The sequence below is a fragment of the Equus caballus genome, chromosome 28, assembly GCF_041296265.1.
Source record: "Equus caballus isolate H_3958 breed thoroughbred chromosome 28, TB-T2T, whole genome shotgun sequence".
In the NCBI taxonomy this organism is placed as follows: Eukaryota; Metazoa; Chordata; class Mammalia; order Perissodactyla; family Equidae; genus Equus; species Equus caballus.
In genome coordinates, this window is record NC_091711.1 from 40,357,637 (window position 1) to 40,378,372 (window position 20,736).

Genomic DNA, 20,736 nt, shown 5'->3' on the forward strand with positions numbered 1-20,736 from the left:
ATGCCCCTCATCTGGAGTCCCAGTTGTTAATATTTGCCAGTCTGCTTAATTGCCCTTTATATATTTTAACTTTTTTTTTTTTTTTTGGGTGAGGAAGATTGTCCCTGAGCTAACATCCATGCCAATCTTCCCTTATTTTATATATGGGACACCATGACAGGATGGCTTGATGAGCAGTGTGTAGGTCCGTGCCCAGGATCTGAACCTGTGAACCCCAGGCTGCGAAAGCAGAACGCACAAACTTATCCACTATGCCCCCAGGCCAGCCCCTACGTGTTTAAACTGATCCACACGAGAGTACAGTGCAGATGTAAAGACAGTTCAGCCCAAATCCTCTAGCTCGTCTGCCTAAGAGCAAGGGCTAATCGTGGATGTGGCCGTGCAGAAGAGCAAGGACCGCCTCCGCGCCACCACCCACGATCAGACAGACCCGGCCCTTCGATGATTTCACCCAGCCACTGAGCTAACCTGCCACAGAAACTCTTAGCTCCAGACTTCTTGTTATATGATAATTTTCCTTAATTTTAAAGCAATTTCTGTTGATTTTTCTATTCCTTGTAGCCAAAAACTCTGCTGATACACAGACCCCAGACCCAGGATAGAAAACACTAAAATGCACCCAAAGCCCACCTTCAATATATATACATAGGGGTGGGTTTTTTTGCTCCACATTTTTCAAAGTAGACATTATTTAGCTGTGGGGATCTCACTGAGGGGTGACCAGCCTCTAGGAATACTTGGGCACATCTTTGAAGTAAGAAAATTCAACCTACCAAATTGTTTCCAAATGTAACACAGTGTTTATGACCAGTGAGTTTTCATTTGAGCGCAGTAAACACTGATTAATTTCAGCTCTGCTGTTTTAGTATTTTGGATCCAATACATTGTTTCTCCAGGTCTCAAATATTTTCTAAGCTCTTGAAAAGCTCTTATATTCCTGTGAGTCTATAATTATTTTAAAAGAAGACATTAAAAAAAAAAAAAAAGCAGAAAGCGCTCCTGCCCGAGCCCTGGAGGGCTCATGACTGAGACGGGCTGGACCACCCAGACCTCACGTGCGAGGAGGAGCAGATCCCCACAGGCAGGGGGCAGAGACCGGGGGGGGGGGGGCGAGAGTGACAGAGGTCCACTGTGTGTGAGAAGGAGGCAGAGAGGTGAAAATGAACAAGCAGGTAAGTGAGGGTCGTCTCCCGCACAAACCAGCTGGAAAAGTGCCTGAAGCTGGGGGCACCTCCCCGCTAGTCCTTCCTACCCTTCATGGAGCAAGATCCCAAAGAGATCATTTCTGAGGTCCCGGTACCCCAGGGCCACAGTGTTCTCTCTTTGGCTTAGCAGGTGAAAGGACTTCAGCCCCAGCTCCCTGTGTGGCCTTGGTCAAGTAGCCACTCTTGCTGGTGGTTTTCGCATCATCCGAGGAGGAGGTCAGGCGTGGTATGCCGAGGGTCCCTCCCTGCTCCGATTTCTGGGACTCTGGAGCTGGCGCTGATCACCCCCACCTGCCCAGGCCGGGCCAGCCAGGTTGGCTGGGGGCCGGGGGCTGTGGACGGTATCGGCGTGGGCCTGGCAGCCCTCCCCACCGCTTCCAGCTGGAGGAGGCGCAGCCTTCACAGAGAAAGGGCCAGAGCGGGCAGGGGGGGAGGAGGCAGGCGGAGAAGGGCTGCACGGGCCTGGATCCCCGTCCAAAGTTGCTGAGCTCATTTCTCACGGCAGCAGCCAAGGTCCAGCCTGCAGGATGGAGGAATTCCAGAGAGCTGGCTGCCTCTGCTGCAGGCAGAGAGGGGGAGGAGAGTCTCCAGGGTGGGGGCCTCGGCCCCGGGTGGGGGCTGCAGGAGAGAGCACTAAAGTTGAGTCCCTCACATGCCACCCCTGGAATCCTCTCGTCAGCCGGCGAATGGGTAACACTCCCACTCGCCAGGCCTGGGAACGGTTCAGAGAGGTCAAGGAGCTTGGCCACAGCCACAGCCAGGCAGCCCCCAAATCAGGACTTGCCTCTCTTCTCCCGATTCTGACAGCGGCTTCGTTTCACGGCCCAGAGCAGCTTCCCTGCACAGAGTTCAACCCAGCTGGCAGACACGAAGCAGCAGGGAGGTGAAGAAGAAAGGAGATAGCGCATGAAAGCAAGGCGCCGGGCACAGGCCTGGCAGATAAGAGGGCGCCACCCGTGGAGGCCCTGAGGATGGGGCGGGGGTGGGCATGCAGGACACCTTGTCCCTGCCTCCCCCCGGAAAACCACAGGCCTTGTTACAGGGGACACTGGAATCCGGAGAGACTCCCCACCGCAGCCCAGGCAGGAGGGGGCTGTTGGGGAGGAGAGGGGCTGGGGGGAGACCTCCCAGCAGTGTTGACCCCAGGAAGGTAAACTCGGCCTGGGAAAACAGACAAGAGGAGGCTAAAACCTTCTGAGACCATGAAAAAAACCAATCATGTGCTTAGTATCACAGACCTGAGTGCCATCCTCTACTAACCTTGTGTGGGAGAGCAGGGTCTCACCTCCTGCATTTACAGATGGGGAGACTGAGGCAAGCCTGGAGAAGCAACTTGCCAGGATGCCCTGGGGAGAGTGCAGCAGGGCTCAGACCAGAATCCAAGTCCCCAGACTCCCCTAGGGGCCTGTTCACAATGCCACGCTGCCTCTCTACCAGCCCTCGGCTGGCCTGACCCTGGAGGAGAAGAAAGCAGCCCCTCGTCCAACAGCACACACTTCCTGGTGCTGGGCCATCTTCCAGGTCAGGAGAAGCTGCTCTTGGGGCCCTGAGAGCCCAGCCAGCCAGGCCTCCTGATGGCAGGCGGGCGAGGACTGTGCCTGAAGCAGCTCTGGCCCCCGGGCAGGGCTCCTCCATCTGGCGAGGGGTGTCTGGGCCCGGGAGGGAAGCAGAGGAAAGGTGGTGGAGCTGGCCCCGCCCACCCCTCCCCAGGCTGAGGTTTCGGCGAGGCCCTGGGGGAAAAAGTGAAGCTGCTGTGCTTGGTTTCTGAGGCGGCCGCCTGGGCTGGGAGGAGGGGTGAGGGGCTTGTGGGGTGCAGCCCGGCCTCCTCTCTGGGTCTTCCCACAGCCCCATGCACCGTCACGCTTCCTCTGCCAGGGTGGGCTTCAGCCATCTGGAGGAAGGTGGGCTCGGGGGCAGCGTAGGGCAGGGTGGGTTTGCTGGCCTGGCCTCCAGATGTGAGTCACTCCTGGTCCGCACCTTCCTCCCCCTTCCATGCTGGCAATTTCAGAAGGGGGCCGGTGATTGGAGAAGGAGGTCCCATTGACAACTCCCCTAGCAAGGCCCTCACCTCGCCCAGTGCTCCCCACACCCCTCTCTCTACCTGATTCCTAGGTGTGAGGGGAGCAGCCCTCCGACCCACTCTCAACTCTGTTGCTACATTTATCTTCCCTGCAGCCCAAATCTGGCCTTGATACTCACTCTCCCTATAACCTTCTGTGGCTCCCCAGCACCCTCAGATAAAACAATGTCCAAGCCCCTCAGTGAGGCCCTTCATGATCCAGGTACTGTTGGCCTCCCAGCCTCATGTCCCATCTGTCCCCAGCACACCCTGAACTCCAGCCACGCCCAGAGGTTCACAGTCCCCAGACCTGTGCTTTCTTATTTCTGAGCATTTGCCTGTGCTGGAATGCCAGTCCCTCCTTCTTTGCCCATCCTTCAAGACCCACCTTCTTGCGTTCTGGACAGTCTCATCCCACCATGGCGCTTGCTCATGACGTCCCTTAGAGCCCACATCACGCTAGGTCTTGATTGTGTTCATGGCCAGATTCTGCCCCCAGCAGTGGGCTGCCTGAGCAGGGACTGGGAGGAGTTCATCCTGGAATCCTGTGAGGCCAGCTCAGGGCCAGGACACATGGTAGGTGCTCAGTAAAATATCTGCTAACTGGAGAGGGAAAGGAAAGGCCTGGCCTGGGAGAGAGAGCTGTGAGGAGAGTGGGCGGGGCTGCACAGAGCAGGACCCCCAACCCCTCCTGGCCTGGCCCACCCTGGGCCCCCTCCCAGCCAGACCCTCTCAGACAGGCCAGCGGCTGTCAGGCAGGGGCTGAATCCCCAGAAGACCTCTCAGGAGGGCTGAGGCCTCAGCCTTGAGCCCGCCGCCGCCTCAGGCCTGGCACTGGCCCAGCCTTTCTGTAGCTCTGTGAGGAGCACTGCGACAGCCACAATCCCTGCTTCCAGGAGAGGCCCGGGTGGGGCCAGGGCCTTATGGTCAATGGGTCCTGGGCCTCTGCAGAGGTCCCTGGAGCAGGCCACGCCCTGGTCCCCAGCCAGGGGCAGGTTCAGGATGCCCAGCTCGAATTCCCTGATGCACCCTGCACCCCCTTAGCGATCTTCTCTGAGTGCCCCCTGGGCTCAGCCTGCTGGCCCTAGGCCCCTTTCCCGCCAACTTCTGGGCCTAGCTCATCCTCAAACTATTTTCCATTGGCTTCCCCGAGTCCCCACCACAGTGCAATTTTTGGGGGGGGTAGGGAGGGATGAAGGAGAATGGGAGGTGGAGCCTGGACCCTGGGGGAGTGGCTAGAAGGAATGGGGGAGGGGGGTCTCCACTTTGATTGGTCACCTCTGCTCCAGAACTTGCTTCAAAAGTCCATTGTCTCCGCCTCCAGTGGCCTCCATCCCTGTCCTGACTTACAATTGGCCGAGCTTCCAGGGGGCGGGACCCACTGGGGTCTGGGCCAGTTAAAAGGGTGGGAGCCGCCCAGGACCCATCTCTCGGGTGGAGTCTTCCGACAGCTGGTGCCGCGGTCCTCAGGAACATCCTCCTGTGCCTCAGTCATGGCTTGTGTGAGTGTGGGGACCCCGCCCCAAGGCCCAGGGGTGGCGTGGCGACAGACAGCTAGGGGAGAGTGGGGGCAGATCAGGATCTGGGTTCTAGTCCCTACAGTGTGGCCCTGAGCAAGTACCTTCTCTCTTTTGGGCCCAGTGGCCCCGTCTGTAAAATGGGGGTGGGCGCCATGGTCCCCCAAGGCCTTCTGTGGCTTAACAGTTTTCTGGATTGCTCTAGGTCAGACAGCAGCACAGTTTTTTCCTGCCCAGGTCTGACATTCTGCAGCTGAGAAATGGGAGTGGGAAGGGTGTGGCCAAGGGGGGGGGGGCGCTTTGATGACTCCCAGACCACTGTCCCTTCCCCCTCCTTCTCTACCCCAAAGAGCCTCCTGTCCCCTCCCCCCTGCAGCTGTCCCCAGTCACTGGGCCAGGGCAGAGTCACCCTCTGCTCTAGAGAGCTCTGAAAAGTCGCCAAGATCTGGGACAGCGCCTGCCTGGGTTAGTGGCTGCAGGGTGGTTCTGCCAAGGCTGGTCAGGCGGGGCTGGGGGAATTCCCCACCACCCACTCCCAGGCTGGAGGCGAGGTGCAAAGGGAGAGAGAAGGAGGCAAGAATCTTCCAGGCCCTGAGGGGAAGGGTTCAAATTTCTGGCAGAAGGAACCCCTCACACCGGTTAAGCTCTGCGCTCCATCTTGTTAACCCGGAGCCAACCAGGCTGCAGACTCCTGCCCTTGGCTGCTCTCCCTTCTGCAGAGGGGCCTGGCGGAGCTCCTTAGGGGCCTCCTCTCCAGCCCCTGCGCCTCTCTGTACAGGGGGCCTGGAAGGGGCTGGTGGGGGATCTCCCAGCCCCAGGCCGCTTCCTCCCCAGCAGCCAGGCAGACTCCTCTGTTCACCTCCCTTTGCCACCAACTCGCAGTGTGACCCACCCAGAATGTGGTTCTCTCCATCTATCAAATGAGGCCGTGGGGTATATAGCACCCCACCTTCCAGGCCACTCTGAATCCAAAATCCCCAAGCTGAACCGCAGAAACTTCTAGATCTTGGCTTCTAGAACCTCAGTTGTCTTACCGACAGGAAACTGACGGGTTGGGAGTAGGGACTTGCCCAGGGCCACACAAAGAAAGAGAGGCTAGAACTCGCAGCCGGTTCCCCAGGCTGCCCGTTGGCCTGGTGGGAGGGTCCAGGGTGGGGACGACCCCACCCCACCCCGGACACTGCGTCCTCCAACCCGGCTGGGCGGCGTCTTGTCTGCGCAGGGTCTGGTCGCCAGCAACCTGAATCTCAAACCCGGGGAGTGCCTCCGAGTGCGGGGCGAAGTGGCCCCCGACGCCAAGAGGTGAGGGGGCGAAGGCGGGCGGCGAGGGCTCGGAGCCGAGGGTCCAGCCCGGCGTCTGGTATGGGCGTGGCCGGCCAGGCCCGCTCCATCCCAGGGCTCGGAAGGGGTTAAGGCCGGCGGCCGCTGAGGCTGCGTTGTCTGGATGAGTCACTTCCTCCGCGAGGTCTGGAAGCCCCCACCATTCTTACCCCTTTCCCTCCCTGCTGGAGCCTCTTAAACCAAACCAGCTGCGGCCTCATCCACCTTGGCTCGCCCTCCCCCGCCCCCCGCTCTGGGCGGGACCTGAGGCTACAGGGGGGCGGGGAGAGGGGATGGGAGGGTGTCATCCCCACTGCTCTCCTCTCAGGTTCCTCTTTCCCGAGTTCCTCACTCACTCACCCTTTCATTCCTTCGTCCTTCCTTCGCCCATCATTCATTCAGCCAGCATCCATGTGACCTTGGACCAGTCAACCTACCGCCCTGAGCGTCAGTTTGTTAATCAGTTAATGGAGGGGGGAGGTGGTTGTGTGGAGGAAGTGAGATGCTGGATCTCTCAATGACAGTGCTGATGACCAGCTGACGTGATAAAGAGCTGCACACATCGTGTGCACTGTTCATATGACTCTTACGAAGCCCTCAGAGGTAGGTGTTGCCATTATCTACACTTGGCAAGTGTATTGTTGTGATTATTATTTGTTCATCCGCTGCCTCACAGTTATTGAGCACCTACTGTGTGTCGTGCATCATGCTAGGCACCAGGGGTAGAGAGATATACAGGACAGACAGGACACTTGCCCTCCCAGAGGGCACCATGTGGAGGGTGTCTCCGACCTTGACCGAAGAGGCTGGGACACAAACTAATGTTCATGAGAGTCTTGGCTATCAGCCCAGCAGGCAGCTGTGCAGCCCCCATTGTGCACATGAGGAAAGTGAGACCCAGAGAGGGACAGGGACTTGCTTAAGGTCACACAGCAAGGAGGCGGCAGAGCCAGAACTGGAATCCAGGTTCCTGCCTCCCCCTCATTGAGTTCTCCCAGCTAGATGCCTTAGTGGGGTACTGAGCGGCGCAGACGGAGGGGCTGCAGCTGGTGGAGGAGGCCTCACTCCCACCTGTTGCCCCCAGCTTTGTGCTGAACCTGGGCAAAGACAGCGACAACCTGTGCCTGCACTTCAACCCTCGCTTCAACATGCACGGGGACGCCAACACCATTGTGTGCAACAGCAAGGATGGTGGGGCCTGGGGGACCGAGCAACGGGAGTCGGCCTTCCCCTTCCAGCCTGGAAGTGTCATGGAGGTGGGCTGGGGACTGGGGGCCAGGGGCAGGGTGCTGGGTGGGCTGGGGTGGAGCTGGGTTTGGTGGCTGGAGACCTATGTCCCAGCCTGCCCTCCCTCCCCAGCCTGTTCTTCCTCCCCCCATCTCCCCTCCGGTCTCTCCCGTCACCTGCTGTGTGAGCGCCGGTGAGCGTTGTCCCCTCTCCCAATCTCAGCAGCCTCACCCACGAAGCGGGGCTGTGGTCAAGGCTGCGTGAGGACAGGGCTCGGAGGACCTGGGACCTGCAGCTGTGGCCGTGGCTGCGGGGCTGAGGTTCCTGCTGCGGGGTCCAGGCTCTCACTGCCCCTCCCCTGCCAGGTGTGCATCTCCTTCGACAAGGCAGACCTGACCATCACGCTGCCGGATGGCTACTCGTTCAAGTTCCCCAACCGCCTCAACCTGGAGGCCGTCAACTACCTGTCGGCCAACGGCGACTTCAAGATCAAGTGTGTGGCCTTTGAGTGAAGCCAGCCAGCCCATGGCCCCCAATAAAGGCAGCTGCCTCTGCTCTCCCTGGACCAGCCTCCTGTGTGTGGGGGGTGGAAGGGGGGGGCCCCCAACTCCCCAGGCCCTGCCCCTTCCTGCGCTTCCGTTCACTTCCTCAATGCACACCTCCTAAGTGCTAGTGACGTCTTCCTCCCCAGGGTCCCCTGGACCAAGCAGAGAGCTCAGGACACGGTAGGAGGCTCGGTAACTACCAAATAAGACCCGGTCACTGCCCTCCAACGGCTCCCAACCCAGTGGGCCCCAGCACACAGTAGGTGCTCAAAAGATGTCAAACTGTCAAATAAATGAAACCAGGGGGCAAGACGCAAGGACACAAGGACTCATGCCCTGGCGGCCGGTGTGGCACAGAGGGAGGTGGGGGAGAGGCCCTGGGGCCCCTCTCATCTGTCTTCACGAGCTAGAAAGAGCCGGTTCAGACAGTGCGGCGCTCTCAGCTCTGTGGCCTTGGGCGCGTGTACTGACCTCTGAGCCTAACAGCACGCAGCCTAGCAGCCTATCGTAGGGTTGTTGTGAGGACTCAATGAGCCCTGCGAAGGATGACAGGTTTGGTGGCTGGTAAATGCTCAGCGGGTGGTGGTTTCCTGTTCTTGCTGAACCACCTCTTGAGACACTCTTATCCCAATTTGAAGGGGAGGAAACAGGCTCTGAGTGATGACGTGAACGACTCCCTGGTCTGTGCCGGGCGCAGCTGAGCCCGGTGGGGCTCCCCAGGCTGCACACCCCAATGCTGGCATGTGAGGGCAGCCAGGATGCTGGTCTGGAAACCGCTGGCTCTGGCCCTGGGCAGGACCCGCAACCCAACACAGGGAAGACAGATTGGACGCCGGCCCTGGCACCAATTGCTGGCCCGTTTCTGTACAGGAGAAAATGGGGTGTGGGGGTGTGGGGACAGATATGCCAGCCCCTGCAGGGAACCAAGAAGCAGAGGCAGGCGGGCCGCCCAGCCTCCAGGCTCCCAGAGGCCTCCTGCTGCCCACAGCCTCTTCCCTGAGAGCAGGGAAGCGTGGGAGACTCACTCCTCGCTGGGCTGGCCTCTCCTCTCCTGGGTTCCAAAGAGGGCGTGTCTTCCAGGACCAGCCAGGCTCTGGCCCCCTGGAGGGCAATGCTTGACCCAGCCTGTCACACTCACTCAGCACAAGGGATGGGGCCTGAGCTGACACCTGGGCCACCTGCAGACTGACCGCTTCTCTGCACCTTTTCCTTCCCGCTGCCTGCTGCTGGGCCCCCGCCTCCCGGGGGAACAGCCCCCGGGACCCGGGCCAATATTCCAGACAGCTCAGAATCGGAACCTCAGTGGGCTCCCCCACGACCCCAGGGCACTGCCTCCTGAGGTGTGTGTGGGGTGAGGCTTGGGGACTCTCACTCTCCAGGACAGCCGGCACCCGCTGTGGGACCCTGGGGAGGCCTCCTTCACCCCCAGCCTCAGTTTCCTCATCTATAAACTAGGGGTCGTTATTTGCACCTGGGCCCTTTGGGGTGGATGATTCCCATCTCAGCGGGTCCCTGGGGGACACATCTCTACAAGGAGGCCAAGGAGGATGGAAGGCACATGCTGGGGGCTGCCCTGAGCCGCGCCCAATCTCCAGGCTCTCCTGGGGCACCCACGTGGCCACCCAGAGAGAAACAGCTCTGGAAGGCTGGCTGAGGAGAGCCGCCCTCTGCTGGACATTGCAGGAGGTGTCCCTTCGGCTGCTGTTCTCTGGTCCTCACAGCTGACCCGCACTGATTCTCCCTACGCTGGCTGAACACCCACCGTACTGGACTGGGACTACAGCAGGGCAGAGGAAACTGGGCTCGGAGTCAGACAGACCTGAGTTCAAACCCCAGCTCCTAGGACCAGTTACTCAACCTCTCTGAACGTCAGTTTCCTCGTCTATCAAATTGCATTAATGCCAGCATCTACCCTGTGGGGATGCTGCAAGGATTAGGTGAGACAATGTAGAGAAACGCATGGTGCCTGCACAGAGTTGGGGCTCTGCAAATGCTGGTTTCCTTCACCTCCTTTAAGACTCGGCATATCCCAGGAGCCTCTGAAACTGGGATCAGAGAATTAAGTAAGTCCAGCCCTTAGACCATCTGGGCTCCACCCTCAGCACTTGCTCTTCTTGCCTGTGTGACCTCGGGCAAGTGACTGCACCTCTCTGAGCCTCAGTAAAATGGGGCTCATACCTCAAAAGAGATAATCGGGTACAGAGCTAAGTAAATGGCAGCTGCTAGTATTCTTTTGGCTCATCCTCTTCATCATTTTTACTAAGAGAACGTGCCATCTCCTGCCGTGCCTGGCACATAGTAGGTGCTCAATAAACATAAAAATAATTTCATGGAGGGAACAACCCCAAAAGGGTGGTGGGTGCTTTAGACCGTGAGCTGCTGTAAAGGGCTCTCGAGCTTCTGGAACCTGGGTGGGGTGGGCAGACCCTCGTCTCCTTTCCTGGGGTGAGGGGACCTGAAACTCCCCGGGGAGAGTTTGGAGCAATGGCGCCTGCTGGAGGTGGCGGACTTCACTCTGCACCAGGAGGCCTCCCTGAGCCCCACGTAGCCAGCAGCTTGGGCTGGGTGGGCTGCGGGGACCCATACGAGGTCCCGCAGGAGCAGCTGTCCCCTCACTCCATCTCTGTCTCTGCGACAAACTGGAAGCTCTGGGAGGGCAGAGCCATGCCACCTAGAAGGCAGCAGCGGGGAGTGGCACTGTGCCCCACTTAGACACTGAGTGACTTTGGTCCAGTCCCTGCCCTCTCTGAGCCTCCGTTTCCTCACCTGTACGACAGATTAAAGCAGTGCCGACCTCACAGGGAGGCTGTGGGGCCTGAGAACATTCTGAGGACAGCGGGAGATGGAACGAAGGAACCGTGGGGAGGGAAGGGGCCCAGGGAGGTTGGTGACTTATGGAGTCCGGAGGCAGCCGCTTCCCTCTCTTCCTCCACAGCCAGTCTGGGCGAGGCGCGGAGCCTGTAAACAGCAGCCAGAGACTCAGTGCCTGGAGCTCAGAGGAGGCAGCCCAGCTGCAGAGGGCTGCTCGCTGGGCAATGCTTGTACCCAGAGAGAGGGTGCCAAGGTGGCATGGTGTGCTAGGGCACAGCCATTAGGGGCGAGGGGAAGGGGGGCAGTTGTTCATCACCCTGAGGCCCCACCATTCAGGGTTGGAAGGATAACTTCCTCTCAGCCCCAACACGGAGTCCCCCAGGCAGAGGTCCCTCGCAGAATGGGTTCAACATCCAAGGAGAGATGCACCCACTGTGTGCTTGGCTCCTTCCCAGATTCATGTCAGAGCCCGCATCTTGCCCTCCAGAGGGGGCATGCTAGCTCCTGGGGGAGTGATCCCTCAGGCCAGCGGCCCAGGATGCTGGGCCATGGGGCCAGTGACCCAGGTTCATGTCCCAGCTTTGCCACAGAGCAGCAGTGTAACCCTGGACAAGTGGCTTCCCCTCTCTGAGGTAACAGTTCCCTTCTCTGTGTGCCTGGCACACAGTAGGCACTCAATACACCTGTGCTAACTTGCTCTCTGGGCTCCAGTCACTTATCAAAGGAGAGGGTTGGCTCCTAAGAGTCTCTTATTCCTCTGCTATCTCCACTCTCAGCCAGTTCTGGGGTCACCTCCTCTGGGAAGCCCTCCACACTGGGGGAGCCTACCCTGAGCTCCTGCAGCCTCCTGTGCTTCTCGCTGTGCAGCTTTCCTCCCCTGGACTGATGATCATCGGCCCTGCGGGACCGCCAGTCCTTGAAGGCAAGGGCAGCAGCTTGTCTGCAGCACCCGGCACAGATGCGTTGAGGATGGGGGACTCAGGCATACAATCCCAGTCACTAAGATTCCCCCTCGGGTGTTGTTTTGCTGAATACCTTCACATGCGCGCCCTCATTTTCAGTAGAGGAGGTGTTATGACACCCTCATTCCATACTTGGGGAAACTGAGGCACAGGGAAGGAAGATGGCTTGTGTAGCAAGACGTGTGGCACGTATTATGTTATGTACACGTTACATAATTCATTTACCCCTCACAGTCATAGTTCTCAAAGTTTGGTCCGTGGACCAGCAACATTAGCATCACCTGAAAACTTGTTAGAAATGCAGATTACGGGGCTCAGTCCAGACCAGCTGAATCAGAACCTCTGGGGTGGGGCCACATGACCCGGGTTTCAGCAAGCCCCCCAAGGGATTCTGATGCATGCCAAACTTTGAACACCACCGCTCTACAATAACCCTACAAAGTCACTATAATTATCCCCATTTTACAAATAGGGTAATTGAGGAACAGAGAAGGCAACTGGTCCAGGACCATGCAGCTGTAATTGGGGTACCAGGATTCTAATTCAGCTAGTTTGGCTCCTGAAACGTGCTCTCGGAGACCACCACCGAGTTGACATCAGAATCAAAAGTAGGATCAGCCATCTTTGGCCATTCACTAATAATTCTGCATTGAGCGCCTACGTGTGCTAGGTACCCTGGGACCTCGGGGCCTCGCTCTCACCGGTGCTAGTCTAGGAGAGGGAGTACCGCTTCGAGTCGCCGGGAGGGCAGGGATCCGCATGTTATTGCAGGAGGGGGGGGCGGGGAGGCCCCTTTAAAAGGCGGGGCCTGGCGAGCGGAACTGCGGAGCACCGCGGAGGCGAGGCGCCCCCGGAAGGGTGAAAACGCCGCACCCGGAAGTGTCTCGGGCGGGTGGGCGTCGCGCCGCCCGGGCCTCTCCGCCATGGGCCGCAGCAAGAAGAAGAAGCAGCGAGATGGTGACGACCGGCGTCCGCGGCTCGTTCTCAGCTTCGACGAGGAGAAGCGGCGGTGAGTGCCAGGGCTGGGCTGGATCCCTTTCGGGCCGCGGGGCATGGCCAAGGCCAGGTGCGGCGGCGCGCGCTCACGTGGACGGCCCTTCCGGCCCCGCCCCTCGGCCGCGGCCCCCCCCCCCCCCGCCCCGCCCCGCCCCGCCCCGTGGCATGGACTCGTTCAGCTGTTCGCGTCCCGACTCCCCGGCTTGCCAGACACTCGCAGGGGTTGTGGCCCGAGAGCCGGGGCTCGGTGGGCGCAGGTGGCTTCTACCTCCCCAGCCCCGCCCAGCTCCGCCCGGCGCCCCGCACGCGGCGGACTCCCAGCTGTTGTTGCTGGATGATGAATGAATGAAATGAGTGGCTTCAGTTCGTTTGTTCACTCTCCAGACGTTTACTAAGCTCCTTCGGTGTGTGTGCCAAACTTTGAGACCCCTGAGCGGGACCCTGAGCCTCAGCGTCCGGTCCATCAAATGTCCCCAGAGTGCCACCTTGGCATATGGTTGTGGGTCAACGAAAAGCCTAGTGTTGGGCCCTGGAACAGACGGGAACGGTTCAGCCAACACTAGAGATGAGAAGGGGCTGGGATCAGGTAGGGGGAGGGAGGGAAATGCTGGGGCATCATCAGGAACCCAGGGCGGCGTCAGCGGGCACTACAGGTGGTCCCAGGGGCAGGGTCCTGGGGAAATGGGGTGTTGGCCCAGTGGAGGGTTTGTGGAAGTCTGAATGAGGGTGGCCTTGAAAGTCGCGCTAAAAGTGGCTTAATTCACTGGGTATTGGAGTTTGCCAATTTAGAAGGGGCCCCTAGCCCACAACCCATGCCCACCACCTGGCCCCGTTGCTTGAAGCTGCAAACCCTGGAGGGCAGTTAGTGAAGGGAGGCAGCCGCTCCCTCTTTTCCCCAACCTTACACTCTCTGTGACCTTGGGCAGGTAACCTTGCCTCTCTGTGCCTCAGTCTCCCATTCCGTAAAATGGGGATTGGCACCTACTACAGAGGTTGTGAGGATCACGTGAGTTAACACGTGTACGTGTTTGGCGTGGTGTCTGCACATGGAGCAGTGGTAGCTGTGTTTCTCTTCCTGGAGCGAGCCCTTTCCTTGTGTCTCCTCCTGACCCTCTCCTGACTCTTCCTTGCCTCTTCCCTGTAGGGAGTACCTAACAGGCTTCCACAAGCGGAAGGTGGAGCGGAAGAAGGCAGCCATTGAGGAGATCAAGCAGCGGCTCAGGGAGGAGCAGAAGAAGCTCCGGGAGGAGGTGCGGAGGGGGAGGGCGGGAGAGAGTCTCTGACTCCCAGGGGACTGGCAGCCTCCGATGGCCCGAATTGGGGCATCTGCAGGGATGTGGGGAGGTGTGGGCAGGCCTGGGGAGCAGTGTGTCCCAGTAGAGACACTGTGGGCCCGGGCCTGGGAAGGGTTAGGGTGAAACCTCCTGGTCTTTCACTCCTAGCTGTGGTCTCACCCTGGAGGCGAGCAGTGCCCCTGCCTGGGGCTGGGCTGAGGCCACACTCGCTGTGTCCCTTCCCTTTGGTTTCAGCGCCACCAGGAATACTTGAAGATGCTGGCAGAGAGAGAGGAGGCGCTGGGTAAGTCCTGTCCTTGGCCCCATCTGGAGAATAGCCAGCGGGCCTGGGTTTACTAATTCCTTGGTAAGTGGGAGGGGTATGGGGACAGCACAGAAGCTGACTTCCCTAGTTCTGGGGGACTTGGTGGTGACCTGGGGGCAGGGTGGTCCTCTAAGCATGAATGGATCAGAGACCAGGAGAAGGAGACGCAAACCTCTTGGTAAATGGATCCTGAGCAGAAAGCCCGGTTTCTGAGGCCTGGAGGGACTGGGCATAGAGGGGAACGGGCGGCAGCAGCTCCTGGTGTCATGCCGGGTTTGTCCTAGGTGGGAACCGGGTCTGAGGTCCCCTAGAGACTGAGAGGAGGAATTGGATCACTCAGACCATTTGTCTGCAGGCCAGGCTCCGGAGCCCGTGACTTCCTGGGTCCTCTCCCATAGAGCAGCGGGGCCATTGCCCTCCAGACCTGGGAGGCGGCTGGAGCCTGCTCGCTCGTGCCCTGGGGCTGACGCCTGGTTCTGTGCCCACCCCGCACAGAGGAGGCGGACGAACTGGACCGGCTGGTGACGGCAAAGACAGAGTCGGTGCAGTACGACCACCCCAACCACACTGTCACCGTGACCACCATCAGCGACCTTGACCTCTCGGGGGCCCGGCTCCTCGGGCTGCCCTCAGCTGAGGTGGGTCTCATGCCCAGCCCTGGGGAAGAAGGGACAGGGGCAGACTGGGCTGCCAGGGGGTTGCTGTGGACTGGTCCATGTCATGGGGATTCCAGTGCAAGGGGCCCTTTCCCTTCAGAGGCCAGCTCCACCGCTGAGTGGCCCTGGGAGCTTGGGCAGGTTTCTTTTCTTTTTTTTTTTCAGGGGAAGATTTCACCGTGAGCTAACATCTGTTCTCTTTTTTTTCCTTCCTCCCCGAAGCTCCAGTATGTGGTTGTATATCCTGGTTGTAAGTTGTTCTAGTTCTCTCTGTGAGCCGCCGCCACGGCACGGCAGCTGACAGACAGGGGGTGTGGTTCCGAGACCAGGAAATGAACCCAGGCGGCCAAAGCGGTGAGCGCCAGACTTCAACCACTAGGCTGTCAGGGCTGGCTCTCTGTTTTTTTTAATGTATTTTTTTGTTGAGGTCACTTTGGTTTATAACATTATGTAAATTTCAGGTGCACATCATTATATTTCAGCTTTTGTATAGACTGTATCGTATTCGTCACCAAGAGTCTAGTTGCCACCCATCACCGCACACACGTGCAGCTTTACCCCTTTCGCCGTCCCCCCGTCCTTCCCCTCTGGTAGCCGATCTGTTCTCTGTCTATGTGTTCATTCATTCGTTGTTTTATCTTCTACTTATGAGTGAAGTTGTATGGTATTTGGCTTTCTACATTTGGCTTATTTCTCTTAGCCTAATGACCTCAAGTTCCTTCCGTATTCTTGCAAATGGCAAGACTTCATCCTTTTTATGGCTGCGTAGTATTCCATTGGGTGTATATACCATGTGTTCTTTATCCACTCATCTGTTGGTGGACCTTAGGTTATCTCCATGTTGGCTGTTGTGAATAATGCCGCAGTGAACATGGAGGTGTATATGTCCTTTCAAGTTAGTGTTTCATTTTCTTTGGATAAATTCCCAGTAGTGGGATAGCTGGATCATATGGTGTTTCTATTTTTGATTTTTTGAGGAACCTCCCTACAGTTTTCCACAGTGGCCGTACCGGTTTGCACTCCCACCAGCGGTGGACGAGGGTTCCCTTTCTGCACACCCTCGCCAGCACGTGTTCTTTCCTGTCTTGTTGGTAACAGCCACTCTGATGGCCGTGAGGTGATGTCTCCCTGTGGTTTCATTTGCATTTTCGGGCAGATGTCTTTGCTGCACCTGCTTCCCTGCATCAGTAAATTGGGGTTGCTCATGATGGCAGCTGCCTTGTGGGGTTGCTGTGAGGATAAAAGTGGTTAATCCATGAGAAACCCTTACGAGAGCTGTTTACTGTGGTCACTCCCATTGCGTGATACACAGCAATAACATGGCACGTCTGTGTGCACTGACAGTGAGTTTTCAACCTATGGGTTGTGAGTCATTAGCATTTGGCCAGCATTAAAAAAAAGAAGAACAGGGGCCGGCCCGGTGGCCGAGTGGTTAAGTTCGCGCACTCCGCTTCGGCGGCCCAGGGTTTCGCCAGTTTGGATCCTGGGCGCGGACGTGGCACTGCTCATCAGGCCATGCTGAGGCGGCGTCCCACATGCCAGAACTAGAAGGACCCACAACTAAAAATACACAACTATATTGGGGCCGGCCTGGTGGCGCAGCAGTTAAATGGGCACATTCCGCTTCAGCGGCCTCGAGTTCATCAGTTCGGATCCCAGGTGCGGACATGGCACCGTTTGGCAAGCCATGCTGTGGCAGGCAACCCACATATAAAGTAGAGGAAGATGGGCATGGATGTTAGCTCAGGGCCAGTCTTCCTCAGCAAAAAGAGGAGGATTGGCAGCAGATGTTAGCTCAGGGCTAATCTTCCTCAAAAAAAAAAAAAACACACAACTATGTACTAGGGGGATTTGGGGAGAAGAAGCAGGAAAAAAAAAAAGATTGGCAACAGTTGTTAGCTCAGGTGCCAACTTTACACAAACAAACAAAAAAGAGCAATATCATGAAGACCTCAAAAAGCATCACAGAAAGTGTTGTCTCCTGAAACGCTTGTTTCAGTTAAAGTTGCATCTGGTTGTGTAGGAATTTACACACATGTACATGTACGGTACAAGGCAAGCCACATTTCCTGTCCTGGGTCACAGTGTCCTTAAGCCCCAGAGGCACTGCTGTGTCGCATCCTTACTGATTTCACCCTCTCCTTCTGTTTCGTGCTGGTTCTTCAGTAAGGTCCGATGCAGAGGCAAGTCCTGTCCCCGTGTCAGAGCTCTCTCCTTGTCCCCGTGTCAGAGCTCTCTCCATGTCCCCGTGTTGGAGCTTTCTCCTTCTTGTCCCCGTGTCAGAGCTCTCTCCGTGTCCCTGTGTCAGAGCGCTCTCTGTGTGAGTGCCGGGGAGTCTGCTCTGAGCTGAGGCCGAGGAGGACTTTGAAACACAGCTGTGCCCTGGGCCATCCCCACCTCTGCGCATCCATGGCTTTTCTGCCCACGGCCTTCTGGAAGCCCCGACCCAGGCCGGGGAGGTGGCAGGTTGTGCCCCGACTTGACGGAGGCGTGATTGCCCAGCCCAGCCCTCTCGATCCACCGCTCTCTGTGACAGTCTTATCCTGTGCTTTTTCAGCAAGGGGCTGGGCACGGGTCTGAGGAGGAGGCAGCGTCCGTGGAGAAGCCGACCAGAGCCTTACCCAGGAAGTCCAGGGACCCCCTGCTCTCCCAGCGGTGAGCCTGTCCTCCCCTCTGAGCCTGCCCCTCATGGCTGTCATTGGTGACCGGTCCTGCAGAGTCACCTCTCGCTGGCCAGTGCTGGGTGGTGTGGGACAGGTGGGGCCCGGAACAGCCCTCTGCTCTGTTGTCAACTGGTCCTTGGTCCCTCTTCACTGTCTTCTACCTCCACCCCCTGAGAAGTTTGGCCCTGGTGCCCTTAGTGCTAGGCTGGGGGCCTTTCTCTACAAGCTGAGTCACTGGTGGCCCTCTGGGTCCGAGCAGGTGGCCTCTGGGATGGATTTGGTACTCCCAGCATTCGGGGCATGTCCTGACTTCCCCTCCGTGAGCCGGGCCATCGGTCACCCCACTGCACAACCTTCCACCCCTGCCCTGTTCCCCAGGGTAAACAGGCCCCAGCCTCACCAGCCTCCCACCCTCCCACAGGATCTCCTCTCTCACGGCATCACTGCACGCACACAGTCGAAAAAAGGTCAAGAGGAAACACCCCCGACGGGCCCAGGACTCCACCAAGAAGCCCCCGAGTGCCACTCGTACCAGCAAGAGCCAGCGCCGCCGGCTGACTGGCAAAGCCCGGCACGGCGGGGAGTGAGCCCGAGAGCCAGGCTGGGCTCCAGCTGGGGCTGCGGGGACCTGTCCTGTCTCAGCTTGGCTGTCCCCGCAACCCAGCCTGCACCGAGCCAGTGACGCCACAGCTGCAGCCTGGGACTTGGAGCCTGAAGGAGCAGGCAGCTGAGAGCCGGCTTCCCCCAGGAGCCTTTGGGACTAAGTTTGGGCATCTTCCCAAATGCCTACCCCTGGGGCCTGCATCAGATTTGTGAAACTAAGTGCACTTGTTTTGTGTTTGTCCCCAGCCCTGATGCCCCGTGCCAAGGGCAGGCCCCTGGGGTGATGGAGACAGTTGGGGAGTGGGTCCATCCTCATTCTCAGTAGATCTCCCCCGGGGTGTGAAAAGGTGGTGGTAGGTCCAGGCCCCTAAACAGGGATGAAGGCCAGCGTAGCTGCTGGTCGAGTCCAGAGTCCACCTGCTGCTCTGAACGGTGCACGGCGGGGCGGGTGGGCGAGCAGGGTCTGCTCTGCCCTGTCCTGGCTGAGACCCGGGGCCTGTCCTCCTCCTTGGCCCCTCTCTCCTGGCTGAAATTGAAGTGGTGGGAGGACATGAGTCCTGGCACATTCCCCAGCCCCAAACTCGGGCAGCTTCCTCCGCTTCCGTCAGCTCCCTGCCAGAGTAACCAAGGAGGGAGTGCGTGAGTAGTCCTTTCTAGAGAAGATGCCTCTCACTCGCCTGCAGGTGTGGCCCTTTCAGAGCAGAGCCCTCAGGGGGCCAGCTGGGCTAAGGGCTGCCATTTGTTCATGCTCCTTCCAGAAGGATCTTTGGGTGAAGCTCACTTTCACATCCCCTGCTGCCCTGACCCGGCAGGGCTGTCGGCAGAATCCAGGCCCCCTGCGGCAGGAAGATGAGGCGCCAGTGACGACAACCAGAGCACTTGTTCTGGAGCATCATCAGACCCCTTTTGCCACTTAAGGTCCCTCTGATTCTGGGGCTGGAGCACAGCAGTTTCGGGTTGTGCCCTGGTTAGGGGAACCACGTTGGGCCCTAACACCAGGACTGCAAAGGGGAGCGACGTGCCCTCAGCCCCGGGGAAGCTCGCGGACTAGTGCGGAAGAGGGTCAGGCTGACCGGAGCACAGCTGCAGGTGCTGCCCAGCCCTGCGTGCGTGCGGGAGGCTCCTGAGGAGAGGGAGCGGGGAGCTGCGGCCTGTGGGCCTGCCAGGAGCAGCCCGTTGGACAGGCGCTCTCCCATGCCACCGTTAGAACCGGCCAGCTGCTGATGGCTGCTGATGGCTGCCGATGGCTGCCGATGGCTGGTGCAGGTCTGAAGGCCACGCCTGGGCCTGGGAACTCGAAGCTCAGGGCCTGTGACTGGGAGGCCCTGTGACCTGGCTTATCAGCTCCTTCCACTTGCTCTTCCTGCTGCCTTCCTGTTCTCCCCTGTGCTTGGGGTTGGGTGCCTCGCTCGACTGGGCCGCCTCCGTCCTGGACAGAAGGTGGGACCTGTTAGCGCGCTCTCCAGGTGGTTCTGCTTCTCAGCCCAGGGCAGCAGTGGGAGCCTCGCCCTGACTTCAGGGCCCTGTGAGCGGAACAGCTGGGCCCAGGGGGAGCGCGCACAGCAGGGCTTGGGTTTGAATGCTGCCTCTGCCACTCGGCCACCGCGTGAGCTCCTCGCTGGGCTGACCTCTCTGGGTCTGTTTCCCTGTGTGTGAGATGACACAAGATAACTACCTCTTAGGGCTGCCCCGCGGCTGAAATGAGGCCATGTGCACGATCCACTTCTGTCGCACCTGCTGTGTTTCTTCGCAGCTACTGCTGTCTGTCTGCCTGACCCGGGTCTCTTCTCCCACCCCCAGTGATGTGAGGTTGTTTACAATTTACGTCTACCATTTGTGCTGATAACTAGTGTTAAATTCTCATCTGCTCTCTCCTGTGTGCCACCAGTTCTTCCATCAGACCAAGGAAGGTGAGTCACAGGGATTTTTGCCAATCCTAGGATCAGGAGTGGTGGAATAGAACCTTCTGGAGAACTTGTCTTTTCTCCCCAGAGCCCCTCTCTCCATCCCCCATGCCTGGATCCTTTCTTTCTCCTCCTCCCCATCCTGTGGGTCCTCAGGGTTGGGGCCTTGAGGAGCTTTATCAAGAAGGATTTGGGGGCCGGCCCTGTGGCCGAATGGTTAAGTTCGTGCAGTCCGCTTCGGCGGCCCAGGGTTTTGCTGGTTCAGATCCTGGGCACGGACGTGGCACTGCTCATCAAGCCATGCTGAGGTGGCGTCCCACATGCCACAACCAGAAGGACCACAACTAGAAGATACAACTGTGTACTGGGGGGCTTTGGGGTGAAGAAGAAGGAAAAAAAAAAGAACGATTTTAGGTTTGGGCCGGCCCCGTGGCCGAGTGATTGAGTTCTCACGCTCTGCTTCAGCGGCCCAGGGTTTTGCTGCTTCAGATTCTGGGCATGGGCGTGGCACTGCTCGTCAAGCCATGCTGGGGCGGTGTCCCACACAGCACAACCAGAAGGACCACAACTAGAAAATACAACTATGTCCTGGGGGGCTTTAGGGAGAAGAAGGAAAAAAAAAAAAAAAAAAAAAATCTTGAAAAAAAAAAGGGGGGGCCGGCCCCGTGG

The 20,736-nt window shown here is 58.6% G+C and overlaps 2 protein-coding genes and 1 long non-coding RNA gene across 3 annotated transcripts; 2 read left to right on the forward strand and 1 right to left on the reverse strand.

The window, feature by feature from the left end:
* Positions 1 to 1,989: 1,989 nt before the first annotated feature.
* On the reverse strand, positions 1,990 to 6,349 carry LOC102148051 (uncharacterized). The gene is made up of 4 exons (XR_011433700.1): positions 5,816 to 6,349; positions 3,653 to 4,818; positions 2,466 to 3,200; positions 1,990 to 2,366 (listed from the first exon to the last, which is right to left on the reverse strand). It is a non-coding gene; the product is annotated as an uncharacterized lncRNA (long non-coding RNA).
* Positions 4,632 to 7,893, forward strand: LGALS1 (galectin 1). Its single transcript, XM_001501032.6, has 4 exons — positions 4,632 to 4,766; positions 6,004 to 6,083; positions 7,186 to 7,357; positions 7,694 to 7,893. Exons 1-4 carry the CDS (start codon positions 4,758 to 4,760, stop codon positions 7,838 to 7,840), a joined length of 408 nt encoding a protein of 135 aa, XP_001501082.3. The 5' UTR covers positions 4,632 to 4,757; the 3' UTR covers positions 7,841 to 7,893.
* Positions 7,894 to 12,474: 4,581 nt separating this feature from the next.
* Positions 12,475 to 18,382, forward strand: NOL12 (nucleolar protein 12). The gene is made up of 6 exons (XM_001916810.5): positions 12,475 to 12,655; positions 13,787 to 13,892; positions 14,172 to 14,220; positions 14,737 to 14,879; positions 17,455 to 17,552; positions 17,982 to 18,382. The coding sequence occupies exons 1-6, from the start codon at positions 12,570 to 12,572 to the stop codon at positions 18,145 to 18,147; spliced, it is 648 nt and encodes a 215-aa protein (XP_001916845.1). The 5' UTR covers positions 12,475 to 12,569; the 3' UTR covers positions 18,148 to 18,382.
* The last annotated feature ends 2,354 nt before the right edge of the window (positions 18,383 to 20,736 follow it).